Genomic DNA, 15,131 nt, shown 5'->3' on the forward strand with positions numbered 1-15,131 from the left:
CTGGGTTTGAACTGAACTGGAGTTACAGAAGAACAGTCAGACAGACCTACTGGGGCACCGTCCAGCCTCCGCTTTTACCACAGGGTGGAGATACTTCCCACAGTTCTTCAGACTTGTTACAGAGCCCCAGTGAAATGGCTGCTGGGGCTGACGCCGGATGGTGAAAAAAGCAAGCCGAAAGCTACAAATTATTTGTCCAAGGAAGTACCGTAGGAGCTCATCAAATTCAGTAGCGTGCAACTTTTTATGGATTTTCTTTGCAGTTTTAGAGCAAAACATCTTAACCCAAAAGCTGGGGGGGGGGGGGGCGGAGAACCAAGGATGCAGACAAATATGAGGTAGCCAGTGATTTAAAAATAAAAACAACATTAAGCAAAAAAGAAAGATCCTAATAAAAATAAAAATCCAGAATCCAGATATTAAGTCACCTAAATTAAAGTCAATAGAGGGTTTGTCTATACAATCATAGCCTCAAAGTAATAACCTCTTTATTCACTTTAATTGCTCATTAATTAATATCATCAAGGGATTAACCAGAAGCCAACATTTCTAGCGAAGAAAAAAGCCCCATGCCCATTCAGGGCCCTCAACTTAGTTCTGCTTCACCTTGGAATAAGCGATTGTGTAAACAATTAAGAGGTCATTATCTCTGGCATGCAAAAATGTAAGCCAAATTCACAATTTGCTGTGGACTCCGACTACACCTGTAACCCGAGTATTACTGAACATGTCAGTCAGAGTGTATGTCGGTGTGTGACACCGAGGGCTACTTCACACATGATAGCTTTCCAACATGGTACAGGGGATATTCTCATGCGCCTACTGTTATGCATGAAACGAATGTCTGTTTTGTTTCACATACGTATACTTGGAAGCTACTGTATGCTTTAGGTTTCAAGAAATTTGTGAAATTTTCTTTCCATGCGCCATTGTTTTTCTCTGAAACCTGTGCTGAAATAGTATCACACGGGAAGCGGATTGGGCTTCCCTGAAATCCCTGCCCATGTAAACGAGAGCGCTGGAGTCAGAAGAACAGCCCTGGTATCCTTGAGCCTTTGCAACCAAGTCAGGGTATCCAGAAGGAAGATCACCAAGTCCACAAAAGCGCACCAGGAGAAGACCTACGTTCTCCAAACTTTAAGCCTCATTTTAAATGGCGGCTGAGTGGTCAACACTACAAGAAAGTTTTTTTTAAAAGTATTTCATAATTAAAACCTATTTGTGATTAATACATCTGAGATTCTAAAGCAATATTTAAAACAGCAGAATCTGTTACATAAAGTTTGATTCTTGTACTTCTAGAACTGCATTCCTAAACACACTTACTAGGAAGTAAACTCTTGCTGAACTCAGTAGAACTTACTCCTGAGTAAACATGCATAGAATCCGATTGTTAGTCACCTAATCAGGTAGATTTGAAAATGTCTTTCTTTGTACACAGGGCTCAACTCGTTAAGGCTAATGGAGTGTCTATAAGAAGCCAGTAAATTAATGTTTGTAACACAATAGCATACCAGCAATTCTTTTGTTTTGAAAGTGCATGTTAGAGTAAGATTATAGGACTTCAGGTCCCTTGCAGAATGTCATACCATGTCTAAAATCAAGCATCTAAGATATGATGGTTCAGTATTACATAAAAAAAGTTTCAGTTATATTCCAGGGGAAAAAATAACACAGGGGGTCATCATGTTCACATTGGGAAGCAACTTCTGAATGAATATCAATATTGGTTTGCACTCCTAAATGGCTGGAATACGGCTGAGCCTTGAATTACTCCCCATCCCCACCCCCCATGCTGGAAAATTTTGAAAAACAGGAATTATCCCTCCTACACCCCCAAATCTACGTACTGGAAAGGGATTTTCTCTGAAATGTATTACTCATTTGCCTGAAATTACTCATCTGCCAAAAGCTGACACCTTGATAAGTTGTTGGAGCACGTAGCGGGGTTCAGCAGTACCTTTGGGGATTATAAAATCTATGGAAAATGGTTTGCACCAATGCACTGCCTGTCAATTTCCACCAAAAAGGTAACGCCGGTTTTCAGAGCAAAGCAACAGAACTACACTGTGGTCCTTTCCTTTCCTTCCTTCCCTCGTCACCATGGGTGCCAAGTGAGGTTGGGTTGACAAAATAAGGTTAACAAGAAAACAACAATAATTAAAAAAAACAGCAACAAAAATGACAATAAAGATAACCAACGGTGTGTTAACATCTGAGGAAAAGTGGGATTGTAAGTGCAGAATTTCTTCATGTGCAGCTGTCTACTTCAGAGTCCCCTTTGGAAGAGAAGGCCTAATGGAATGTGTGCTCTCCTCGAACGATGTGCGACGAGAACTCATAGCGGTCCTGACTCCGGTAGCCACAAATGTTGCACTCTAATGGGTCCCGGTAGCCATGACACCCCATGTGTATGGTGTACATGACGTGGTCTAGGAAAAGAACTCGACAGTGCTCACACTTGAAGGCCCTTATCTGTTCTCCTTCGCCATTGAAGACCTTGTAGATATCCTTTAAAGAGCCCTTAGATGTTTTGGAGACATCAACAGCCTTGGAGTCCTCCTTCATGTACGCTGGGCTTTGCTTCCTCTTGGGGTTTAAGGCAGGGTTTCCTTGGTAGGATTGGTGGTCTTCGTGGCTGCTCTCTGAGTCACTGGAATCCAGGCAGCTATTGCTGGGTGAGGCCTCTCTTTCCTGGGGTCGACTCTTTGGTCTGATGAGGGAGATGGGGCCGTCCATGTTGTTCTCGTTGCTGTCCGCCGTTTCTCTGCTCACCGGCCTTTCTATCCGGTTCGGGTTGTAGACTGGAGCGTAAGCCGAAGTGATGACCGGCGCAACGTCAGCCATGGTGCTCGGCGTGTGCTGCATCAAGGGGTGAAGCGCCTCTGCTCCCAGGTAAGAGATGGCGTTGTTGATCGCTTGGTCCATCATATGGGTCTGCATCAGCTCAGCGTCTCTCTCGTAGGGTAAGTTAGTCTCGTAATGGATGTCTGGATAGCCGAACCTCATCAGCTTCTCACCTACATGAGAATGACAGCAACAAGGCAATACATTTATATATATATATATATCACTCACAGGATAAGAAAAAAAATTATTGGTGCTCTACAGAGAATCATAGAGTTGGACAGGACCTCCAGGGTCATCTTGTCCAACCCCCTGCACAATGCAGGAGATTCACAACTGCCTCCCCCCCCCCACACACACACACCCCAGTGACCCTGATTCAATGCCCAGAAAATGGCCAAGAAACCCTCCCTCTCATGATCTGCCTAAGGTCACAGAATCAGCATTGCTGACAGATGGCCATCTAACCTCTTCTTAAAAACCTCCAGGGAAGGATAGCTCACCACCTCCCGAGGAAGCCTGTTCCACTGAGGAACCACACTAACTGTTAGAAAGTTCTTCCTAATGTCCAGATGGAAACTCTTTTATTTAATTTCAACCCGTTGGTTCTGGTCTGACCTTCTGGGGAAACAGAAAACAACTCGGCACCCTTTTCTATATGACAGCCCTTCAAGTACTTGAAGATGGTTATCATATGCCCTCTCAGTCATCTCCTACGTATCTCCTTGGTATAAAAAGAGAGTTGCTTGGAACACAAATGCAGTCACATCGGCAAGAAAAGAACAGCCACAAATATTCCAAAGTAGGCAGGGGTCCCGAAGAATTTACCAAATCAGAAAGAGCTGCATCTATATCATAGAATCATAGTTGGAAGGGTCCACCAGGGTCATCAAGTCCAACCCCTGCACAATGCAAATAATTCACAACTACCTCCCTCCCCATACCCCCAGTGACCCCTACTCCATGCCCAGAAGATGGCCAAGGTGCCCCCCCTCTTATGATCTGCCTAAGGTCATAGAATCAGCATTGCTGACAGATGGCCATATGTGAAAGGCATTCTGGTGATAACTTTGCAAGAGTAAGAAACAAGTCTTCTACCTAGGTTGTGCAGTGTATGTTCAGTTTAGGATTTAATGCATTATAATTGATAATGTTGGACTCGTAACTTCACAGTCCATAAACCAAAATCGTAGTTCTATAGCATGCTTAAAACACAGTCTGTTAAGCACTCTTCAGTCTGCTTGACAGGCACGTTTCAGAGATCAATCAGAACTGCATTAATAAGAATAGAAGATATACTGCGGTACAAAATATCCACAACTCTTTCCAGCCTCAATGGCAGATGCATGTAGAATGCAACATGGACACCCTTGTAGTATGTGGAAATAGTGACTGAGAAAGGATCGGGTCTCTGTTTTCATGCTCTGAGGAGCATCTGTCAAGTTCTATGCAAACTCTGAACTTGGCAAAAAGGCACACGTGTTTTTCAATATGGCAGATATGCTGGAGTGTAAAATACAAAGGCACTGAAGCAAGTGAAGCTCAGTAAGAGGTAGCCTTGGCTAGCGAGGGGCTCCCAAGTAATATGTGTTTCATCCCTTCATGTAAAAATAGCCTGACTATTATGGTGCAAAGGAGCAGGATGGGACAGAAAAAGAGCGGGACACAAACACTGCTGAAAAGATGGCACAGAAGAATTTAGAACATTGTTTTTGTATAGTATTTAATTCTCCACCTATATCTAAAAGCAGAATATTTACACTATATACATATATATAAGGACAATGTACTACTGGTAAGACAAGTACTGCTAAAACGGCAGCTAGTCTACTAACAGAAGAAGCGAACAGAAACACACCAGGTTCATCAGATACGAAAAGGTTTTAGGGTTAACATTTGTGTCATGAAGACAGCTCAACAAAATTTGCTTCACTCAGATTTCTGAGAAATGTCTCGTGAATACCAAGACTTGCTTAGCCTGCTTCAATTCTTCCCTGTTTTGGGAACGTGCCATTTCCCTTCCTTTGTCCTGAAATTTCAACCATAACATTGAGATTGCTCAGATCACAACCCCACCCACCCGAGAGTGAAAGGTCACCAGTACTACAGGCTGCAAGGAGCCCGTGCCAGAGCATGGATGGCACCCTTCCCTGCTCTTCCAAAGCAGCCAGACCTACTGCAAGTTGGTTCCGCCCAGTTAGGGTTGCCAACCTCCAGGAACTACTGGAATTCTCAAGCACTTATGGCAAAAGGCAGATACAATTTTGCTGATAATTAAATCACTATATTGTACATACAAGCACAAAGTAGTGGTACACATATCAATTCCGATTGAAGTGATACAAAAAGCCCATGTGTCTTCAGGTCCTTGCAGCTTATAAATGAGTCCTTAAAGCTGCAAGGACCTGAAGACACACGGGCTTTTTGTATCACTTCAATCGGAATTGATATGTGTACCACTACTTTGTGCTTGTATGTACAATACAGTGATTTAATTATCAGCAAAATTGTATCTGCCTTTTGCCATAAGTGCTTGAGAATTCCAGTAGTCACATTTGGGGCACTAGCTCTTGTTTCGGTTGCACAACCTCCAGGAACTAGCTGGAGATCTCCTGCTATTACAACAGCAGACAACAGCCAGCATCATAGATACTCCCCCCTCTCCCCGTGCGAGTCTTGTCTGGACATCTTCTGTTTGCTACCTCAGACCCACAAAAAGGGGCCCTGGGTGCCCATGATTTCAGGAATGGGTACTTTCACCAACAGACCTCTTGGCTGCCTCCTCAGGCTCTACCAACAGGATACCACAGACTTCCTGAGAAAACTATAGCCCCCTGGCTATAGTTTCTACAGACTTTACCCTAGCTGTTCTCGTTTGACTAATCCTGTTTTATGTTAAAGACCCTAACTGACCAGGCTTGACAGGGAGCCACACTGTCCAGGATGGGTCCAGCAGGTAAAGTGACAGAAGGGCCACCTGCAGCGCTCCGCTAAAGCCTCTCCGTTGCATCGACTGTGATCTTCAGCCCTTCCTGGAAGACGATCCTTCCTCCTCATAGGCCTTTGGGGGGCAGGCAGAGGGGCTGGCCCTCGCTTTACAACAGTCCTCTAATCTGGAGGACCAAATCACCAGTGGTAACAGACCACCCCAAGGAAACAAACCCAAGGGTCAGCCTCTGCATAAAGTCCCATTTCCAAATTAGTCCTGGTACCACATGAAGCTGCCTTCTACTGAATCAGAACATCAAGGTCCATCAAAGTCAGTATTGTCTACTCAGACCGGCAGTGGCTCTCCAGAGTCTCAGGCTGAAAAGGGTCTTTCACATCACCTCCTTGCCTAGTCCCTTTAACAGGAGATGCTGCCCAGGATTGAACCTGGGACCTTCTGCATGCCAAGCAGATGCTCTGCCACTGAGCCACGGCCCCTCCCCAATTGTTGAAGGTGCCAGAAGATTCCTTGTGATTTTGGCTGCAGCAGGCCTTCACGGCTGGCCCTCCGGAATTTCCCACTACGGATTTCTGAATGGCATTATCGGAAGTTCAGCCTTTCGGTTTCACTTCTTCAGCAATCAAATGGCTGTCAAACTTCAGATTTACTATGAAGATGTGATGGTACTACTCTTCTGAAGCTAAGACAAGTTTTCTTGGCGATGAGGGAACTGTTGCTGTGCCCAATCCTCTGAACTCATTCTTAAAGGGATCGTTTGTAAATATGTTGGAATTAAAAGTTTGGCAAAGAGGGGAATCTCTGCTTGTATTTGCATTACACTGACCTGATCTCATAGACTCATAGAGTTGGAAGGGGCCACCAGGGTGATCTAGTCCACCCCCCTGCACAATGCAGGAAATTCACAACTACCTCCCCCCTCACACCCCCTTTGACCTCTGCTCCATGCCCAGAAGATGGGGGAAACCCTTCCAGGATTGGCCAGGGAGGAAAGTTGCTTCTTGACCTCAGAACAAAGGTAATCATTATACTTGTGCTTTCAAAAGTTTGGGATCACACTTTATCCTTAGCCCAGGGGTCCCCAACCTTTTTGAGTCTGTGGGCACCTTTAGAATTCTGAAACCCGGAGTTGTGGGCACAACCAGAAGACGGCTGTCATGGGAGGCATAGCCCCCCCCCCCACAGAGAGATGAAGCCCAAGTGCAGGAGAGAAGAAGAGTAATTTTTAAAAATACATGGGGAAACAGCAGTAAGAGAGAAAATAAAATTAACACTGTGGTGGCAGCTGCCACTGAAATGGTTTAAAATATGCACAGCCAATCAGATCTCCAACAGCCAATCAGATGCTTGCTAGGCAAAAGTCCCACCTGGCCTCACCCACTGCCTAGAAAACACCTGGCGGGTGTCCGTGGTCAATCCAGCGAGTTTCCATGGCAGAAGTGGGGATTCAAACCCGGGGAACCCAAAGTCCAGTCCACCACTCTGCCCACTACGCCACACTAACTCGCTGGCAGCGGCTCTCCAGGTCCTCAGGCGGAGGTCTTCCACATCACCTACCTGCCTGGTCCTTTTAACTGGAGATGCCGGGGATGGAACCTGGGACCTTCTGCGGGCACAGCAGAGGCTCTGCCACTTGAGCCACGGCCCCTCCCAAATTTTTGGAACTCTGAACAACTAGATATGTTTTTTAAGCTCCCCAGATTCCTAAGCTACTCTGCAACCCTGAGGAATGGCACTCAATTCTGCCCAAGAAGCCGTGTTGTGGGGCGCTCGTGTGGCACCACCTTCTGGCTTGGCCTCCATCCAGCTTGCCTGCCCCACCCTCCCAGCGGGACGCCCAATTCTGAAAATGCCAACAGGGAATGAGTTTTGAGGATTTAACAGCAAGCTCTCCTTTGGGCCACAAATAACAACAGAACGGCTCGTCTGACGCTTACCCACAAACTTCTGTGGGGTGGAGCTTTTACGCTTTCCCATGTTGCTGGTCAGCTTCTCTATAACAGCAGGTCTTTCAAAAGGCACCAGAGTAACATTGTTGTCCATCACAGGTTCTTGTTCCTTACAATCTTCCATAGTAGGTACTACATAAAACCAAAAATCCAAATCAGAGAGGTCTACCAGAACCAACGGGTTGAAATTAAATCAGAAGAGTTTCCGTCTAGACATTAGGAAGAATTTTCTAACAGTTAGAGCGGTTCCGCAGTGGAACAGGCTTCCTCGGGAGGTGGTGGGCTCTCCTTCCCTGGAGGTTTTTAAGCAGAGGCTGGATGGCCATCTGTCAGCAAGGCTGATTCTGTGACCTTAGGCAGATGATGAGAGCGAGGGCATCTTGGCCATCTTCTGGACATGGAGTAGGGGTGACTGGCGGTGTGTGGGGGAGGTGGCTGTGAATTTCCTGCCTTGTGCAGGGGGTTGGACTAGATGACCCTGCTGGTCCCTTCCAACTCTATGATTCTATACCTACGCTTCCAAGAGAAACGTAATAAATAAACAAAACGGTCAATGTTTTGAAGTCTGGAAATGCTCGTTAGTCAGGAGAGTGATTGTGTGGAGAGACTAGAGCTGTGGGGTAATGGATCAGCCGGGAAGTTATCTCCGCCAGGGATCCGGCGCTTTCTCTTCCACTTCTTTAGTCCCAGCCCCACCGCATTATGTTATTTAATAGGGATCTTTGCCATTTCGGCTCAGATGTTGTCTCCATATTTTGTAATCCGCTGATTGCCTGACTCGCTTTATTTCACCAGGAATCTTTGCTGTTAGATTCAAATGTTATCATTCAAAGGTTGCTACCGTATTTTGTAACTGGCTTATTTTATTTGTTTACTTACAACAACCCTGTGAGGTAGGGTAGGCTGAGAGTGTATGACTGGCCCATGGTCACCCAGGAAACTTCCCTGGCAGAGTGGAATTTGAACCTGGGTCTTCTAGATCCTAGTCCAACACTCCAACCATTATACCAAGCTGGCATGTTGGTAAACTGAATAGATCTATCGTACTTGTAATCTGCCTTAAGTCCCAATGAGAAAGGCAGAATATAAATGCAATTAATTAAATAGAAATAAACCAGGGCCTATAGAGGCACTAGTAAGTTTGGGAAGTCAAGGGTACTCTCTCACGTTTGTCAGGTATCAGTGCGGATCTGTGGAAGGCATCCGTCTCCTCACATCTGAAACCGAGTCTGATGAGACCACAGACAAGGAGCTCCTCCACCCCCCCATTGCAGGGAGGAGAGGAGGGGATTTAGGAATGTCAAAACAGGAGGGATGATATGGACACAGGACTTAGTAAGTCACTACGCAAACAGAATGGCTGCATGATTTCCAGAAAACAATTTCTGAATTTGTGAACTGAACTCATGGTTCAAAGACATGATGATTTAAAGTGCACATTCGAAGACTACACAAAGACTGTTCTGTCTGTGATCATAAAGAGAGCAGTCAGATTATTATTATTATTATTATTATTAATTGGACTTATATCCCGCTCAGAGCAGTTAACATCCAGTCAAAACACAATACAACAAGATATTTCTACTTGTTAAGCAAACAATCAGACTTCTGTATTAGCCTCCACATTTCTTGCTTCCAAAATGATTCCAGCTCTCCTGTAAGATATCAGCGGTTCCAAAGTAGTTATATGAATCCAACACCCCAAAGGAGGAATAAGGGCAGACTGTGACTGGCAAACTTCCACCATCGAGAGAGCAAATGATTTTGGAAGGTGAAAAACCTAACGGGACAGAAAACTGCAGCTGAAGCAGCCCCAGAACAAAAATGTTGGGGGGGGGAGGATAGGGAAGGGACTGAATATGGAGACAGAGAAAGACATCTCTAATGCAAGAGCTCCTCTCTTTGATCAACAAGAAGCCACCAGGCATTTCTCCCAGGTAAAAGAGCGACTGCAGACCTCCCGCTTTCCATGGGTCAAAAGAGGAGCACGGCCCCTACGCTCCCCACCGGAGTCATACCGTTCCCTGCAATGCTGTTGGCTCAGCTCCACTCACTGGGTGTGGTGTTCTTTCAGCCGAGATACCCTGAAGCAGAAGGTGTTAGCACACTGGCCACAACCATGTCCTTTTAAAAACTTAGCATTCACCAGAATTCAAATAGAACACCTGAAACAGGCTACACCAACATGGCGCCCATGGGTGCCATGGCACACACCAAGACCCTTCCTGGAGCCCGCCAAGTGTTTTTAGGAAGTGGGTGGGGCCAGGTGGGGCTCTTGCCCAGCTGGGCTTCTGATTAGCCACAGGAGATCTGATTGGCTACACAGATTATCATGTTTCAGCAGCAGCAGCAGCTGACACCACATTGTGGGTTTTATTCTTTCTCACGCTCCTCCTTGGGCTTCCTCTGTGTTTCTGTATGTGGCTCCACCTCCCATGGTGCCCATTTTGTGGTTGGCTCCACCTCCTGTGGTGGTTATGCCCATCGCCCTATGTCAGAATTCCAAAGGGGACCACAGACTCAAAAAGGCTGGGGGGACCCCCGACCCGAAACAAAAAAATCTAGCAGTGTTTCTTACAAAGGGAGGTGTTCATGGGGGGATGGAAAGAAACCAGTGACCTGGGGCATCTGACATATCTTGCTCCATTCTGAACCAGGCTATTCTGTTCCTTCAGGCCTGCTGAACAGAGTCCAGAAGGCACAGATGGTGCCCCTCCGGGTGTTTGACCCCTGCCCACCTTCGTTCTGCTGTTACAGGCAGGCAGCAACTACAGGAGGTAGATTAAACATCTGGGGACTGCCTTAAATGGCTATGTTCCCCTTAACGGGGATATCAGTCTGATACAATGCACCTGCCAGCTCTCTAAATACGGATGCGAGGCCTTCAGAGTGCAGAGGAGGACATTATTTTATGTGGCAAATGTTTTACTACAGATTTACAGCACAGCGCTTTACAGAGTTCATTGTCAGACGTACAATGGGCAGTTGGCCACCACCAAGTGGAAAGTGCACATGACTTGCCCACGTCTGACCACTTCGTCTCCACGACACCATCATCAAAGTTCAAGTCTAGGGCCAAACGGGATGTCGCCCAGGAAACACGAGAATAACATCGTGATGGAAGTTCTGTTAGAGATGATCAGCAACCAGGGGTGGGGACTGCTTGGCCCTTTCCCAACTGGACTTTTTCTTCTCAATACTGCGTCTCCTCCCCAGCTGCTTTTTTCTATCCACAAGAGGAAAAACGCTGGGGGGTGGGCCAGTTCTGCATGGAAAAAACAGTCTAAGGGGATACAGAAAAAGGTCCTTCTGTCGATCCAGCAGACTCCTGCAGCAGCTTTTCATTAGGAAAAAAATCCCCCAGACTCTCCTTGCATCTCCTGCATAGCATCTAGGACACTGTCCAGCGAGATCTCCTGGCGATTTGCAAGCCCTTTGCCCAGACCAGCTTATGAACTGTTTGGCTGAAGTGTACGGCACTAGTGTCTCAAGCGCGGATTCTTCCGTAGCCTCACCTCGTCTCTGCGCCTTTCATAGAAAGCAGCAGTTACTACATCTTCATCCAAGGATACCCTGGAGCTAACTGGATGGCAGCAGAAGCATAATTACAATAGTCAATCAAAAACTTGGCATGTAAACAACTTGCAAGAAAGCACTGCGTGAAGCCTGTCTAATCTGAAGGGCCTGTAAGATTTCCCCGTACGTTCAGTCCCAGTCAGAAACTGGGACATGCTGGCAAATTCTCAGGAACTGGGGATTAGTTGTGATTCTCATCTCTCACATCAGGCTCTAACACAGATGGCCCAGTGCACCATCTGGTCTGTTTATTGATCATTTCAGCCTGGAAACTGTGAGGGATGTTGATAGGATCTTGGGATCTGCGAAGACCACCACTTGTACTCTTGATTCCTGTCCATTCTGGTTACTGAAATCTTTGAGGCCCACACTAATGAGACCCTGACGTTCATAGGGTTGCCAGGTCCCTCTTCGCTACTGGTGGGAGGTTTTTGGGGCAGAGCCTGAGGAGGGTGGGGTTTGGGGAGGGGAGGGATTTCAATGCCATAGAGCTCAATTGCCAAAGCGGCCATTTTCTCCAGGTGAACTGATCTCTATCAGCTGGAGATCAATTGTAATAGCAGGAGATCTCCAGCTACTAATTGGAGGTTGGCAACTCTATACATGGAGCCTCATGGGTGTAGGGTTTTTCACCCTCATTTTAGCTCTACTCTTTGCACAAGCATTAAGACTTTTGAAAAGTGAAGGTGAACTGATCTCTATCAGCTGGAGATCAGTTGTAATTACAGAAGATCTCCAGCTATTACCTGGAGGTTGGCAACCCTAGACATCCATCATACGGCAATCATCGACTCAGGGCGCCTTTCCTCGGTGACTATAACGGGTGGTCTTCCACGCATTACTTTAGAAACCATCACTAGAGAAGAACTGCCCTGGCTGGGTAAGGGGATTGAGAGCGTGGATGCAGAAGAACTCCAGGTCTTTCTGGATGCCTCGTCTGCTGTTGACCCCTTTCAGTTTGGCTCCGGGGCAGGCTATAGGGGTGGAGACAGCGCTGGTGGCTTGGGCTGATGATCTCTGTTGGAATGTAGACCCCAAAAAAGCCTCTTTGTTGTTCTTACTGTATTTATCAGTGGCTGTTGATGCTTTGGACTACGCCACATGGTTGAGGATATCTGAAGACCGAGGGAGGTAATATGGGATTTGTTTTGGATTGGTTTAGATCTTTCCTTATGGACAGGACTTGGAGGGCAGCTGTTGGAGACCAGCTGTTTGTTAAAAAATAATTCTAACAGTTAGAACAGTGGAACTGGCTTCCTCGGGAGGTGGTGGGCTCTCCTTCCCTGGAGGTTTTTAAGAAGAGGTCAGATGGCCATCTTTCAGCAATGCTGATTCTTTGACCTTAGGCAGATCTTGAGAGGGAGGGCACCTTGGGCACCTTCTTGGCATAGAGTAGGGGTCACTGGGGGTGTGTGGGGGAGGAAGTTGTGAATTTCCTGCATTGTGCAGGGGGTTGGACTAGACGCCCTGTTGGTCCCTTCCAACTCTATGATTCTATGATTCCTGTCGTGCTAGCGAGCCATACAGAAGTTTAAGAAAAAGAGATCTTAAAAAACACAAAAAGGTTTATGAAACTGCAGAACCAGGGTACCAGCACTGTTTTACAGAGTGACACAAACCCTTAGTGTGTGAAACTAATTCTTTCACACACACTAGGAAGCAAATTTAAACCCTAATTTCTGAAAGTGATCCGGAAATGGGCCTTGGGGGGGAAAGTGTACCCTGCCATGGACGCTCTTCAAAGTCGCCCATAACATTTAGACGTCAAGCCTACACGGATCTATTTTGGGACTTCCAGGTTATGGGTAGACTGAATCACTACAAACAAAGCCAGTTTGACCAGAAAGCATGACAAGATAGGAAAGAAGGGGGGGAAATACACCACCCGGCTGCATTCACACCAGCAGCTATTGTTCCACCCCCACGTCTCTTAACCGCTATCATTTGGGTTCGAGCAGCTCTCACCCAACAGAGGTCGGCAAGGGGTGTTCTCAGGGCTGGAGGTGCCACACCCGGGAGCACTTCTTCCCACCTGTCTCTTTTCATAAGAACAAGAGAACATGAGAAGAGCCCTGCTGGATCAGACCAAAGGCCCATCAAGTCCAGGATGCTGTTTACGCAGCAGCCGACCAGCTGCCTCTTGGAAACCCACAAGCAGAACGACTGCAGCAGCATCCTCCAGCCTGCACCCCCTAACAACCCATGTAAAGAGGCACCGTTCTGCCCCTGGTACTGGAGAAAGTAGAGATCCATCAGGACCAGCAGCCATAAATTATGCACACAAGCAAGCACACTACAAAGAGGTCTCAAGGCCCAGAAAAGGATTGGGAACCACAGCAGAAATGACAGAGCCGAGTTTGAATCTGGCCACTGGCAGTCTCTGTCTAAGTATGAGCTTATCTGGCTGAACACCAGTGGAGGTTCATGCTTTGCATTTTTTGTGGCATCCAGCTACTCCCCAAACCCACGGGCCCTGCCCCCACTGTGGCTCCCGGTCTGACTTTTCCCATTCTGACGTGGTGGCACCTCCACGGCTCACCTACGTCAGTCCTCCACTGTACCACTGAGCTCTTGGAGAGTGAGCCAAACGGGCATGGGGACTGCTGCTACCCCAAGGCTGTGTGACACTGGTCAGAGCCGAATTGGCTGTATGAGCAGTATCACGAAAGTAAAGCTACCCCAAGGCACTTGGAGCAGACATGGCTCCATAAGAACATAAGAAAGGCCCTGCTGGCTCAAACCAAGGTCCATCAAGACCAGCAGTCTGTTCACACAGTGGCCAACCAGGTGCCTCTAGGAAGCCCACAAACAAGACGAGTGCAGCAGCAGCATCCTGCCTGTGTTCCACAGCACCTAATATAACAGGCATGCTCCTTTGATACTGGAGAAAATAGGCATGCATCATGACTAGTATCCATTTTGACTAGTAGCCATGGATAGCCCTCTCCTCCATGAACACATCCACTCTCCTCTTAAAGCCTTCCACCTTGGCAGCCATCACCATATCCTGGGGCAGGGAGTTCCACAATTTAACTATGTGTTATGTTTCCTTTTGTCTGTTTGGATCTCTCACCCTCTAGCTTCAGCAGATGACCCCGTGTTCTGGTATTATGCGAGAGGGAGAAAAGCTTCTCCCTGTCCACACTCTCCATGCCATGCATAATTTAATGTCTCCCTTATCAAGTCTCCCCTTAACCACCTTCTTTCCAAGCTAAACAGCCCTTAGCGTTTTAACCGTTCTTCATAGGGCAGTTGCTCTAGCTTCCCAATCATTGTGGTTACTCCATTCAGACATAATGTCAAGACATCGTTTGGCAAGCAGGAGCCTTGTGGACACGTGCGGAACACATCTCATCGTTCACGAGTGGATTTTCTCCTCCATCTCCTTATTTGACGTAACTGTATGTGTGCTACAACACCTGGAACTAGAAACTATGGCTACCACCTTGCCTGCAGCATGCTATGAACTGAAGCCATAGTTTGAATTTGCACATCAGGGCAAACTAGGGTTGGCAGCAACCCGGAAGTGGAGAGGAGAAGGAGGTTGGAGGGGGTGTGCTCCCAAGCCAGCGTTTGCTTTTGGCTAAAAGAAGCCCCGGGGTGGTACCGGCTCCCCTCCCAGCGGACTGCTAAGGTGCAGAGATGGGAGAAGCTGCCTCCCACGGGAAAGGCTCGCTAAATCCTAAAAATAAAACCTAAAAACATTGTGGCCGACAGAGTGAAAATCTGCAGCTGCGGGAATCCCTTCCCCAAAATGTGGGGAATTCCGCTGGAACAAGTTTGGGATTCTTTCCGTTTGCTGTTTAAAAATC

The 15,131-nt window shown here is 47.0% G+C and overlaps 1 protein-coding gene across 4 annotated transcripts in view; it reads right to left on the bottom strand.

The window, feature by feature from the left end:
* Positions 1–2,195: 2,195 nt before the first annotated feature.
* Positions 2,196–15,131, bottom strand: part of IKZF2 (IKAROS family zinc finger 2) — an 82,387-nt gene continuing 69,451 nt past the window's right edge. For 2 of the 4 annotated variants that reach the window (XM_056861130.1, XM_056861127.1), the window contains exons 6-7: positions 7,732–7,875; positions 2,196–3,020 (exon numbers count right to left, since the gene is read on the bottom strand). In XM_056861130.1, coding sequence (XP_056717108.1) covers positions 2,296–3,020; positions 7,732–7,875 — 869 coding nt within the window. In that variant the 3' untranslated portion in view covers positions 2,196–2,295. The remainder of the gene's footprint in view (positions 3,021–7,731; positions 7,876–15,131) is intronic. The other 2 variants (XM_056861129.1, XM_056861128.1) reach the window with 1 other exon arrangement.

The sequence above is a fragment of the Euleptes europaea genome, chromosome 15 (genome assembly GCF_029931775.1).
Source record: "Euleptes europaea isolate rEulEur1 chromosome 15, rEulEur1.hap1, whole genome shotgun sequence".
NCBI lineage: Eukaryota > Metazoa > Chordata > Lepidosauria > Squamata > Sphaerodactylidae > Euleptes > Euleptes europaea.